This window comes from Macrotis lagotis, chromosome 1 (assembly GCF_037893015.1).
Source record: "Macrotis lagotis isolate mMagLag1 chromosome 1, bilby.v1.9.chrom.fasta, whole genome shotgun sequence".
In the NCBI taxonomy this organism is placed as follows: domain Eukaryota; kingdom Metazoa; phylum Chordata; class Mammalia; order Peramelemorphia; family Peramelidae; genus Macrotis; species Macrotis lagotis.
Genome location: NC_133658.1, coordinates 901,131,054 through 901,144,708, shown reverse-complemented (window position 1 = coordinate 901,144,708; position 13,655 = coordinate 901,131,054). Strand labels below are relative to the sequence as shown.

The 13,655-nt window shown below is 40.3% G+C and overlaps 1 protein-coding gene across 1 annotated transcript; it reads right to left on the bottom strand.

The window, feature by feature from the left end:
* Positions 1–129: 129 nt before the first annotated feature.
* LOC141508562 (interferon lambda-3-like) lies at positions 130–1,931 on the bottom strand. The gene is made up of 5 exons (XM_074217305.1): positions 1,791–1,931; positions 1,043–1,120; positions 702–845; positions 423–503; positions 130–225 (listed from the first exon to the last, which is right to left on the bottom strand). The coding sequence occupies exons 1-5, from the start codon at positions 1,929–1,931 to the stop codon at positions 130–132; spliced, it is 540 nt and encodes a 179-aa protein (XP_074073406.1).
* Between the last annotated feature and the right edge of the window lie 11,724 nt (positions 1,932–13,655).

Below are 13,655 nucleotides of genomic sequence, written 5' to 3'. Positions count from 1 at the left end.
AAAAATACAAAAATAAAAAACCATCCAGTGGAGTATAAATAGAGTAGGGGAATAAATAGGGAGTGTTGATCATAAATAAGATGTGGAGTGTGTATGTCCAGCTTCAGAGATCAGGCTGGGTCTGGATCATCAACAGAGGTCCCCATAGGCCACACACCGGAGGTCATGGTTCAGGAGACGGAAGAGGTTGAGCATGATTGAAGCCTCTAGGCAATCCCGAGATTCCTGAAGAGAGACACTTGGATCAGGGTCTTCTAGGGAAGTGTGGAATCTCCCTGGTCCCTGATCCCAAGTGTTGCTCCTCTCTTGGGGAGAAACAGAGCTTCGGCCTGCCCGGATTCTGGGGTCCCATTGATATTTCCCCTCTATCCCAGGGTGGCATGGTGATCTAGATAGGAAGCCCAATTCTATTCATAACTCACCTTCTTGGCTTCATTGAGCCTGTGTAGCCATTGCTTCAGGCGACCTGGACTTTTGTGTTCTCCAGAGGGCATGGAAGTAACCTGTGTGGAATGAGGGTGGACTTAATAAAAGGTAAGGGAACCCCAGCATTTGATGGTTTGGGGGAGGGAGAAAGAATCCAGGCATTCCAGCCTCTCAATGTCACCAAAAGGAACCCAGGCTTTTTGGAGACAGGGGGAAAGACCCATTGATTCAGGGAAGACATTGATTCGTGGAGACAGGGAAAAACTCATACTTACACAGTTTTGGATCTCCTGGTTGATGTGGCTGAGGGTTTGTAGAGGTTGAGCCAGAACCTTTTCCAGGTCAGGTTTTTTCATGGCTTTTAAGACCTCCAGAGTCAAATTCAGTTCAGCCTTTAAGACTGTGAGACGATCTGACAACTGTGAGGGGTTAAGATAAGAGATGATGTGAAGGAGTGGTAGGTAAAGGAGACATGGGAGGGGAGACAGAGGGGGGAAATGGAGAACAGATTTGGGAGGGGAAAGTGGGCAGAAGAGATGGGAAGAGGTGGAGATAGTGGAGAAAGATGATGATGGACTGACAAGTGAGGGGGAATGAATGAAGTTTCCCTTCTTACCGGTATCTTCCGAAAGTCCCAGTTCCTGTGAAAGAATTTGGAACTACATTTCCTTTCTGTCTGAAGCATGGACTTCTCCTTTGGGAATAGAAAAGAAAGGAAATTAAAGGTTTGTAACCCTTAACTCTAGGTCCTTGAGTTCCACATGGTATAAGGAATTTTTTTAGGTTTTTTTTTTTTTGCAAGGCAATAGGGTTAAGTGGCTTGCCCATGGCCACACAGCTAGGTCATTATTAAGTGTCTGAGGTCGGATTTGAACTCAGGTCCTCCTGACTCCCAAACCAGTGCTCTATCCACTGTGCCACCTAGCTGCCCCGGGAATGTTTGAATAGGATGGAGGTTAGAAACACAGACCCACAATTATACACACAGACTCACCTCCCCTCTGCTCACAGATACACACAGAAACCCACAACTGCTTTCTGACATCCATAATCTCACCTGTTCAGTCATACACAGACCCACAACTACAAACACAGATCCACAACCTTGACTCTAAGCCCTTGAGTTCCACATAATATAAGGAATTTTTTTTTATAGGATGGAGGTTAGAAACACAGAGTAAGAGAACTCAAGAACGGATTAAGGTTAGACCCAAGTGAGAGAGACGAAAGACCACAGTAAAAGATCAAGGTTAGACCACAGGAGAGGGGGGATTATAGAGGTTAGACAATGGTGGAAAGAGAAAGGCTAGCAAAGCAGCATTAGGTGGGACATGAGGGCAGCTCCCAGGTCTCCAGGGACTTACGTAGGCTTCTTTGGCCACTCTGAAGGCTTCCAGCTCCCGCGGTGAAAGAGACTTGAATTGGCTGATTTGACAGTCCCGGTCCAGGGGCCTCAACATCACCCCATATACCAGGGCAGAGAGCAATAGCAGGAGAGAGGACATGGTATCTGAACTGCAGTGGAGACGACATCTCTCTGCTGCTTTAAACTCAGGAACTGGGGAGTTCCAATGATGAAAGAAAAATAGAAACAGATTTAGAAAACCCGCTGTGACTTCTACGTAAAAGGTAGGTAGGTATCTACAGGTATGCTGGTAAAGGGAAACTGAAAGCTCAGGCTACCTGTGTCTTCGTCACCTTCTGCCTTCCTCAGATCCTTTTCCCATTTCATCTTCCCCATCTCTATATTCTATTTTATCTCTGCCCTTTTATTCTACTCTTGTCCCCCACTTTTCTCCTGGATCTCTCTATCCTGGTCTTCCCACCCATCTCATCTCTCCCCTTTTGTCCTCTCTCTCTCTCTTACATCCCCTCCAATCTCATCCCTCCCTTCCAGCTTTCTCCTCTCCTTTCTTATCCTGTTCACTAATCTCTTAATTTCCTCCAAATTATTTCCCTGCCTTCCCTACTTATGTCAGTTTTCCCCTCCTCCAACACTTTTCTCTTTTCCTCTCTTCCAATTCTCTTTCTCCCTCCCTCCCTCCCTCCCCAAAATTGCTTCCTCTGCTGCTACATTTCTCTTCTGTTCCATCCTCCCCCTCCATTCCTGATTTCTTTTCCCTGTTCCCTGCCTCCATTTTCATCCCTTCTCTCCTTCTTTGTCCTTCCCCCTTCATCTCTCTTCTCTCCTCATTGGGGGTGGGGGAAGGGTTTTGCAAGACAATGGGATTAAGTGACTTGCCCAACTTCACACAGCTAGGTAATTATTAAGTCTGAGGACAGATTTGAACTCAGGTCCTCCCGACTCCAGGGCCAGCGCTCTATCCGCTGCACCACCTAGCTGACCCTCTTCTCTCCTCATCTAGATCCCTAATTTCATCTCTTCTCCCCCACTCTTTCCCCTTCTGTTTTTTCTCCCTCTCCCAAGTTTTTTTCCATTTCCCAATCCTCCATCTCTCCTCCTTCCATCCTATCTCCTTTTTCCTCTTTCCTTCCCTTCCCCTTCTTCCAACCTCCTTACCACTTTCCTCACTTCGCCCTTCCATTCCATTCTCTTTTCCCCACTCATTCGACCCTTTCCTCTCTCATTCTGTCTCTTCCCCTTTCCCCTCTCCCCCAAGTCTGACATTCTCCTATCTTTCCGTGACATTTGCCAGCTCCTGTTTTCCCCCTCATGTCTTTCTCCATTCGTTATGTTTTCCCTCTCCCAATCCTTTTTGCTCTTCCTCCACTCCATCTCAACTCTCCTTTGCTTTTCTCCCATTATCTCTTCTCCCTTTTTACCACTTCCCCTCTCTCTTTTCTCCTTCCTCCTTTCTCCTTCCTTTTATCTTCCCCCTTCTAACAGACCTTTCACAAGTATAAAGGAAAGAGTCATACGCTGGAAGTTGGGCAACATAGAACATTTCCTTGCTCTGCTCAAGACTTTTAAATCAAGTACCTTACCCCCTGGGATTCTGTGTATCCCAGAGCACATCTGGGCTTTGGTTTCTTCATCTGTAAAATGGAGACAATAATATTTGTCCTACTTTCTTCCCAGGGTTTTTGAGAGAATCAAATCAGCTAATGTATATAAAATGATTTGCAGTCCTTATAAATATATAAATGCTAGTTTTTATTATTATTGGGGTCTTTGTTTAGGGAAAAACTTGAAGTTATTAAAATAATATTGCATTTTCCTGAAGCAATTATTCCTGATTTCTTCTTCCTGTACAATTCTGGACCCAGCTCATTTTTCATTTGTAATATATGTACAAAATATGTCAAATTCTTTACTAAACAAGTTCCATACAAAACATATCCAATTCCAGGGTGGCTAGGTGGTGCAGTGGATAGAGCACCAGCCCTGGAGTCAGGAGGACCTGAGTTCAAATCTGACCTCAAACACTTAATAATTGCCTAACTATGTGGCCTTGGGCAAGCCACTTAACTCCATTGTCCTGCGAAAAAAAAAAAAAGCCTAAAAAAAATATCCAATTCTGTATCATAGTCTGAACAATTGGTATTCTTCATCCTGTGGGATTTTTGAAGTAATTATGGGTCTCATCTAGAATGCAGAAATAATCTGTTGCTTGAAGCAATGTTTTCATTATATAACGTCATTCCTAAGCAAAAATATACAGAATCCATCTTCTGTAGAAAAATCTAAGTTGGATCTCCCCCTTTACTTGATATTAATGCTCAGAGGGACATTGAATAAAGATTCTTATATGATTTTGATGAATGAATGGGAAACAACTTGGCTCTCTCTAGAGCACCTACAAGGACATTCTGTGCTACCAAATAAAATGTTTTTCCTATGGATATATAAATACAAATTTACATGTGGATTTTTCACTAAATAATAAGGGGATCTTGTATTTCCTACATATCTCATTCAACTGTGGCCTGTAATCAACACTGCTGAGACTAGCCTGCCAAGGTTAATTCGGTCCAGAAGACTTACTATAGAGGGTTCAGTGTCCCAAGGTAAAAGTGGACTAGTAGAAAATTCAACTTTTGAAAACACTTTTGAGTGGAAAGGGGTAAGGACAGCTATCTACTTACCTCTCTTTCCACTCATCACAGTCCTAACTTTGAGGTGGGGTCTCAGACATTCAACTCCCCTCCCCAACTTTGCCCACACATACAAACTTGAGCTTTTGCATGACCTGCCAGATCGTGTGTAGGCGTTTCAAAATTATCCCTCTGACATCAAAAGAACAGCAGGAAGACAAGGAAAATGAAGTTCAGGGGTATATTTGAATTTGGAATACTTCAAGTAAGTATGCTGAACACTTTTTCCTACATTTTTGATATGTTACATAAATAGTCTGGCCATAGTCTGGTGATTCCCCATGCCTTATGAATTGAGAGAGAAGAGGTTGTTCCAAATGAAAACGCAAAGTCCAGATGAAGGGTTGGGGGCTCTAATCAAGGATTTCATATTTTAATTTTTTAATAGTATTTCATAATCCTCTCATCTAAATTCAGAACCTAGCCAGAATAATTTTCTTTTCATCATGTTTTCTTTTGGCTTACTTGCCTAATTGTTTCTAATCAGACTGCTGGGTGATGTGGGGGAGGCTTGTGGGCATAGTGCCGGAGAGACCCTGAGAAGTGGTGATGATTGGTGACTGCTGGTGATAAATTGGTGAAGAAATGATGATGAATATAAGAAACATCTAGTGGACAATTTAAATATGCTTTCCAAGAACAATGAACCAAGTGATCCTGACTTCATGTAGGTTTAATGATGATGACACAAGAACTGATGACGTTAGGTTACTAACATAGCTGTGTAATTTGTCACCAGGAATATCCACCACACAGAGTCCACAGGTGTCACCTTAAAATATTTACTCCTCTTCCTCAACTTTAATCTTTTATATTATCTTCCTTTCAATTTCATTTTTAAATGCCCTCAGGATAAGTGTGTTGGTTGTCAAGCTCTTGTCAAACTTTCTCTAAATTTGTTTTTGCTTCCTCTGCTTCTCACTACTTCCTGAGATGATTCTGCTCAAAATCTTCCATAATATTTACAGTTTATATTCTAAAACTAGCGCTGCCCTTGGCTACCACATATTTCTCTCACTTGGCTAATGGATCAAACACTTGCTGACTCAAGTGGCTTATAGGCTTCTTTAGACTTATTATAGCATTTGATTTACACAGGTTAAACTTCTGTAAGCAATTCTTATAATGTGGATCAATATCCATTCCTCCATCCATTTCCCATTTTGATATATCAAATATTCTTCTGTGCTGATTAAAATCATCCCACCTACAGTAAAAGAGATCGAGAGCCTTGAGCCAATGGCACTTTATTAAAGAGTCCATAGTCCAAATGGACCTCAGATCTTCCTCACTATCAGAGATACGATCTCTTTCCAAGGTTCTAATTTTATAGGAGTTGATATTTAGGCATTCAAGAAAGGCTATCTCAAATACAGAGTGATTCCATTGGTTGACATATGATGCATAAGCTAAAATAAAATAAGCAAAATAATATATCAGTAGAGTCACAGTGTGGGCAAGGCAAAAATATCTTCACTGACTAGGTAATCATAAGATGGATAAGTGCCTTTTTAGGTTAGGTAGGAGGAAATGGTCTGGAGGCACAAAAATAAATTGGAGAACTTTCTAGTAGCTGAGTCAGCTCCACCACAGTATCACTAATATCTACCTTTCCATTGACTGATAGACATTTCAAACTGAATTTATAGACTTCTTAAACTCAATACATTAAAAACTTGTCCTTTTAATGTAATTTTTTTTTTTGGCTAGGCAATGGGGTTAAGTGACTTGCCCAAGGTCACACAGCTAAGTCAATATTAAGTGTCTGAGGCTGGATTTGAATCCAGGTCCTCCTGACTCCAGGACCAGTGCTCTATCCACTATGCCACCTAGCTGCCCCAAGTTGTCCTCTTAAAACCCCTTCTTTTTCCTCTTTCTTAACTCCTCAGCATTGCCCTTCCAGTCTCTCAGTCTTATAAGCTAGGTACCATCTTGGACTCACTCACTACTTGGAGTCACTACCACTCACCCCTCAATCTACTGCTAAGGTCTGTTGATTTTATCTTTCTAATCTCTCTCTCTCTCTCTCCTCTCCTCTCCTTTAACTGCCTGTAACCTAGTGCAGATTTACATTCTCACAGACTCATATATAGTATGCTGGTTGGACTTCCTGCTTCAGGTCTTCCTATTCTAACTCATCCTCCACTCAGCTGTCAAAATGACAGGGCTGACTGTGCCATTTCACCGCTCAATAAATCCTAGTGTTTACCAACTTCCTACAGGATCAAATAGAAAATGCTCATGTAACATTCAAAGTCCTTCATAGCCTGCCCCTCCCACCTTTTCCAATCTTCTTCCCTTTACACTTCATAAGATACTCTAAGATCAAGTGACACCAGGCTCCTGTCTGTTCCTTGAACACCAAACTCCTTATTCTGGCTCCAATCATTTTCATTGACTGCCCCCTATGCCTTGAATGTTGTTTTGCCTCATTTGTACCTCCTAGTCTCCTAGTCAAGGACCAAATAGAATTCAATATTCAACAGCCAGACTTTGTCAATCCTCCTTAATTCTAGTGCCTTCATGTTGCTGATTATTTCCAATTTATCCTGGTTATAGTTTATTTTTAAAATACACACACACACACACACACACACACACAGTCACTTTCATGTGGTCTCTCCCATTACACTATGAGCAGGAACTTTTACCTTTATCTACCTTATCTTTTGGGGGATTTTTTTTTTTAGGTTTTTGCAAGGCAAACAGGGTTAAGTGGCTTGCCCAAGGCCATACAGCTAGGTAACTATTAAGTGTCTGAGGTTGGATTTGAACTCAGGTATTCCTGACTCCAGGGCTAGTACTCCATCCACTGTGCCACCTAGCTACCCCTACCTACCTTATCTTAATAATATTGTCCTTCAGTTTTGAAAAAGACCATGACATAAGGGAGGTGATGCCATGACAAGCTCATGAATTAGATTTGAGTGAGGGGGTGCTGTGCTAAGTCACCAGCCTCATTTTCTCCTCCAGAGCCATCTGGGTCCAGGAGCCAGATATGAATTAGGAAGACTAGAGATGACCTGGATGTGAGGCCATTGGGGTTATGTGGCTTGCCCAAGGTCACACAACCAGTAGGTATCTGAGGTCACAGGTCCTCCTGACTTGAAAGCCAGGGCTCTACATACCATACCATCTAGCTGCCCTATTAGAAACTTGTTTTTGCTTTTACAAGACAACGGGGTTAAGTGACTTGCCCAAGATCAAGCAGCTAGGTAATTATTGTCTGAAGTCGAATTTGAATCCAGGTCCTCTTGACTCCAGGGCTGGTGGTGCTTTATCCACTGTGCCCACCTAGCTGCCCCCTTTAGAATGATCTTAATAAATGTTTATTGGCTGACTGACTAGAAGAGTGAGTCCAAAGCTATCTGACACACAGTACCTTTTGGGGCAGTTAGGTGGTGTAGTGAATAGAGTGATGGACCTGGGGTCAAGAAAACAGCTTCCCAAATTCAAATCTGGATTCAGACAACTCCTAGTCTTGTAATTATGGGCAAGTCACTTTGCCCTGTTTGCCTCATTTTCCTCATCTGTAAAATGAACTGAAGAAGGAAATGACAAACTACTCCAGGGTCTCTGCCCAGAAAATCCCAAATGTGCTCATGAAGACTGGGACACAACTGAACAACAAAGTGTTTTTTTCACTTATTCTTTCATTCGAAACCCTTTCACATCTGGAAGAGGATACACAGGAAAAAGAACCGGAAAATCTTGAAGAGTTAGTGTGGAGAGATTTTCAAAAGCTAGGAAAATTGGGTGCCTGGCTAATCATTGGGATTTCTCTGGGTCATTCAGTTGCCTCTAAATAACAGTCCAAGCCTGTAGCCTCAACAGATTAACTGGGGAATTTTTTCAGCTGACTAGGGACCTATTGAGCTATCCTCCTCTTATACACTAATTTTAATCTTCTAATTCACAAAGAAATCTAATTCCGGAATGATTTGTTTCTTGTCCAATAAAGCCTAGTCAATTTCAAATTTGGGGTAAACTGTTTTTTTAAAGATTTAAACTTGAAAAATACCAAATAAAATGATCATCCCCATAAACAAAGTAGAAGAGAAAAAGATTTCAAACAAAAATACAAATCTCTATCCCATACAATTTACTTTTCTTATTAAGTATATAAGAATTTCAACTTTCAAAGCTGTTCCACTTTCCCATGGTTTCCTTTTGGCCTTCATTTTCTTCTCTTCTATACATTAAAAAAATACTTCAATAATCCTCTTTTTTTTCCTATTCTTTCACTTTTATAATTCTATTACTGATGACCCTCCCCATCCACCTCCCCTCTTCCACTGAAAAAGAAGAAAAAGAAAAGAAAACCTTTGTAAATATATATATATACCAATCAAACAAAGTCCCAAGATGACCATAACAACATATGTAAGTCTCCTTTTGTTACCAGAATCCATTATCTATGTCCTAGGAGGTGGGTAACATTCTTTGGCATTGGTCATTGGAATCATAACTGGTTTTCACATTGATCAGAGATCAAAAATTTTCCATAGTTCTTTTTCTGTATATTGTTGATGCTATATTGTATAAATTGCTTACTTCATTTGGTAATCAAACCCATCTTTCCAAGTTTCTCTGAAATTGTCCCCTTTGTCATTTCTCACAGCAAATGGGATTCCATCACATTCATACCATAGCCTAATCCACATTATTTCTTGTTCAGCCATTCCCCAAGAATGAAAACAGTTTAATTTCTAGTTCTTTGTCACTTCCAATATAAATATTTTTGTACATATGTGTCTTTTTCCTATTTATGATTTAGGCCTAGCTGTGGAATTAGTAAGTCTAAAGGCTATTCACAGTTTAGTGACTTAGTGAAAGTTTTGTCAAATTATTGGACTGATTCAAAAACTGGGCAACAAGGTAAAGTCCACAAACATTTCTATCTGTGCTAAATGCTGGTGATACAAATATAAGCCAAAAGAAAGGCCCTGCCCTCAAGGAGCTTGGTTCTAATAAAGGAAGGGGGTTGTAATACCACAGAAAAAGGGGTTGAAATGAGGGATGAAGATGAGGGAGTAGAGAAGCATGGTGTTAGAAGACTGGAATATCAGAAGCAAGGTAGAGGAAAATGATGGTGGGGACTTCCTTAAAACAGAGATTAAGGGTGAGGTGGGGAGGGAGAATGGGAGAAGGGGGCCAGGGTAGCAGAAGGATGTTCCAGGGTGAAAAGGCCACAGGCAAAGTTGGATATTTTCAACTCCAATATATTAAAAACATCTTTTTCTCCAACAATTATTACTTTCCTTTAAGAAAAACCTTTAAGGGGCGTCTAGGTGGTGCAGTAGTTTGAGCACCGGCCCTGGAGTCAGGAGTACCTGAGTTCAAATCTGACCTCAGACACTTAATGATTACTTAGCTGTGTGGCTTTCAGCAAGCCACTTAACTCCATTACCTTGCAAAAAACCTAAAAAAACCCAAAACTTTAAAAAATCAATTTGATAGGTGTGACATTGTTCTCATAGTTGTGATTTCCATTTTAATAATTACTAGTGATCAGAAAGACCTGAGTTCAAAGTCTTAGACACTTTCTAGCTGGATGACTCTGGGCAAGTCACTTAATCCTGTTGGTCTCAGTTTTCTCATCTGTAAAATAAACTGAAGAAAGAATGTAAATAGGACCATGGAGAGGCAGGCAAAACTAAAATAACCTGCCACCAGTTGTTTTTTTTGTTTTTTTAATATTCAAATTTTTTATTTCTTTTTTAATTTTTCAAATCTTTTATTTATTTTGAATTTTACACTGGCAACAATTGTTATGTTGTTGAGAATGTTGGATCTTCAAAATCATTTATTCTGACTGCTAATGCACTTGCAGACAAAACTTGAAATTCAATAAATCAAGGAGCATTTGAGGGTGAATTAATTAACTGTTTGACCAAATATAGCAGGCTAATTTTTAAGTTGATAATTTTGTGTGACTCTCAAATGATGTTATAAATATCCAAATAGCTCTTTTCAGAAAAGAATTTCCCCATCCCGGCTTTCACTCTTCCTTTTGAAAATGACCTATTCATAACCTTTGACCATTTACTGAGGAATAGATTCACTGAGAATAGTCATAAGTCTTTGAATCATTTCATTCTTTATTCCTTTATGGAGAACTATATTTTTTTTTGACAAGGCAATGGAGTTAAGTGACTTGCCCAAGGTCACACAGCTAGGTAATCATTAAATATCTGAAGTCGAATTTGAACTCAGGTACTCCTGACTCCAGGGCCAGTGCTCTTTCCACTGTGCCACCTAGCTGCCCCTGAGAACTATATTTCTTAGTGTTTTTGCCAATCTCACACTATATCCACATTTGCTTAGAAGTCATTGAGGTTCAGGACATATTTTGATTTAATTTGAAGAGTTTTGAATTAATATATGAATAGAAAAGATTTATTAAGAACTTACCCAAGTACCAGGACCTAGAGTAAGCCCAGAAGAACCCAAGATTTAAAAAAGACATATACACATCCATCTATATGTCTATGTGTCCCTATTTGTGTGAGTGAGAGGTGCCAGGGAAGTGATTTTTCTTTTGCAAGGCTTAGATAGGGGGTGGGGCAGATGGCGAAATGTCATAGGTGAAATGGGTTGGATTGCCTATAGAGCTGAAGGAGAGATTGGTGTCTAGGTCAATCAATACATATAATGAGCTTAAGTCTGGCGGATAATGCTGATGATGTTTATCCTTCCTTCTCAAAGACCATGACATCGGGGAGGTGATGTCACAATAAGCAAATGAGTTGGATTTATGTGAGGAGGTGCTGAGCCAAGTCACCAGCCTCACTTTCTCCTTCAGAACCATCTGGGTCCAGTTGCCAGATATGGATCAGGACAATTGGAGATGGCCCTGGATGCAGGGTAATGGGGGGGGGGGGGTGTGTGAAGTGGCTTGCCCAAAGTCACACAGCTAGGAAATGTCTGAGACTGGATTCGAACTCCAGTACTTCTGACTCCAAGGCCAGTGATTTATCCACTGCACCATCTAGCTGTCCTTCTGGCAGATATTAGACTTAGTCTAAATCATACAACATATCCTGTAATAAATTCAAAATGGATTTACAACCTGAATAATTAAAGGTCAGACCATAAAGCAATTAGAGGATGAAGAGATCATTTCCTTTCCCACTTGTGGGAAACAGGAGATGGGTTCTTAACAAGAAAAGTGATAGCTTCTGCTGCAAAAAAGAAAATGATATTTTTTCCTTTTGTGTTGTTTCTTTTTTCACAAGATGATTATTGTGGAAATGTGTTTTACATGATTGAATAATTGCATGATTTATATCAGATTGCTTGCTGTCTTGGTAAGGTCAGAGGAGGTGAGGGAGACAGGGAGGGAAATCTTTCAAAAAATGAATGTTCAAATGAAATACTATTAAATACTAATAAAAAAAGAATATCATGAAAAAAATAAGTGCTTGCTATTTTTTTTAAAAAAGTGAAAATAAGGGGCGGCTAGGTGGTGCAGTGGATAAAGCACCGGCCCTGAAGTCAGGAGTACCTGGGTTCAAATCGGCCTCAGACACTTAATAATTACCTAGCTGCGTGGCCTTGGGCAAGCCACTTAACCCCATTTGCCTTGCAAAAACCTAAAACAAAAAAAAATGAAAATAAGTAATTTTGATTGTGTGAAATTAAAAATTTTCATTAAAATAATTTTACACAAAATAAATGGATTTAGAAAAGTAAAAGAGCATTCCAGCTATGGAGATAACCAGTCAAAAGCAGAGATGGAAAGTGGAGTGCCAACTCTATTTCAAGTGATTTTGTTAATCACATTACAAATATTATCTCATTTTACCCTCATAGCAATCTTAGGAGTTAAATACTATTATTTCCCTCATTTTACAATTAAGATAAGAAAATTGAGGCAGACAGAGGCTAGGTGACTTGTCCTGGGTCACATAGCTAGTAAGTGTATGAGGCTGAATTTCATCTCAAGTCTTCCTGACTCCTGCTCAGTGCTCTATCTGTGGAGCCACTTAAGAGAGTAAAGGACAACTCGGGGGTACAGTAATAAAGCACTGGCCTTGGAGTCAGGAGGACCTGAGTTCAAATCCAGCCTCAGACACTTGGCATTTATTAGCTGTGTAACCTTGGGCAAGTCATTTAACCGTGATTGCTTTGCTTCAGGGCCATCTCCAGTTGTCCTGATTCATATTTGACCCCTGGACCCAGATGGTTCTGGAGGAGAAAGTGAGGTTGGTGACTTTGCACAGCCCCCCTCACTCAAATCCAATTCATGTACTTGTCATGGCATCACCTCCCTGATATCATGGTCTTCCTCATGAATGAAGGACAAAGACAAACATTATTATAAGAATACTATAATAATTAAAGGAGCAAGTCAAAAAGGACCTTAAATTCCAAACAGAGGATTTTATATTTGATAGGTGATAGGGAGCCACTAGGTTTTTTTTGGGGGGGGCAGAAAGGAAAGGGTCACATGGTCAGACCTGTCAGTAATATTTAGGAAAATCTCTTCAGTATCTGAGTGAACAATGGATTGGAATGGGGAGAGATCTTGACCTCTGTCAAGAAAGCTAATGCAAAGCACCTCCAGACATGAGATGCTAAGGCCTTGAATCAAGTTGGTGATAGTTTTATGAGGGGCAGGACCCAGAAATTCCAACGTTGGACATGTGCCCCAAGGAGATTATTGACAAAAAGAAAGGCTCTGTCCATTCAGCACTTTTTTTTAATGGTAGCAACTAACTGGAAACAAAGTCATTGAATGGAGAATAGCTAAATTGTATCAAATGACTCCGATAAGGATTTTGTATCAGAGAGATTTATAGTCAACTAATATAAATATATAAGCCATAAAACTAATTCAAAACAGACAGGTGGGGGTGGCTAGGTGGCGTAGTAGATAGAGCACCAGCCTTGGAGTCAGGAGTACCTGGGTTCAAATCTGACCTCAGACACTCAATAATGACCTAGCTGTGTAGCCTTGGGCAAGCCACTTAACCCCATTGCCTTGAAAAAATCTAAAAAAAACTCAAACCAAACAAAATAGACAAATGGTCAAAGGATAAAGAACAAATAGTTCTGAAAAGAAAAGCAAACTATTAACCTGTGAATGACTGCTTCAAATCACCAATAATAAATACAAATCAAAACCATTCTAAGGTTTCACCTGATCCCCCCCCAACCTTAATTTGCAA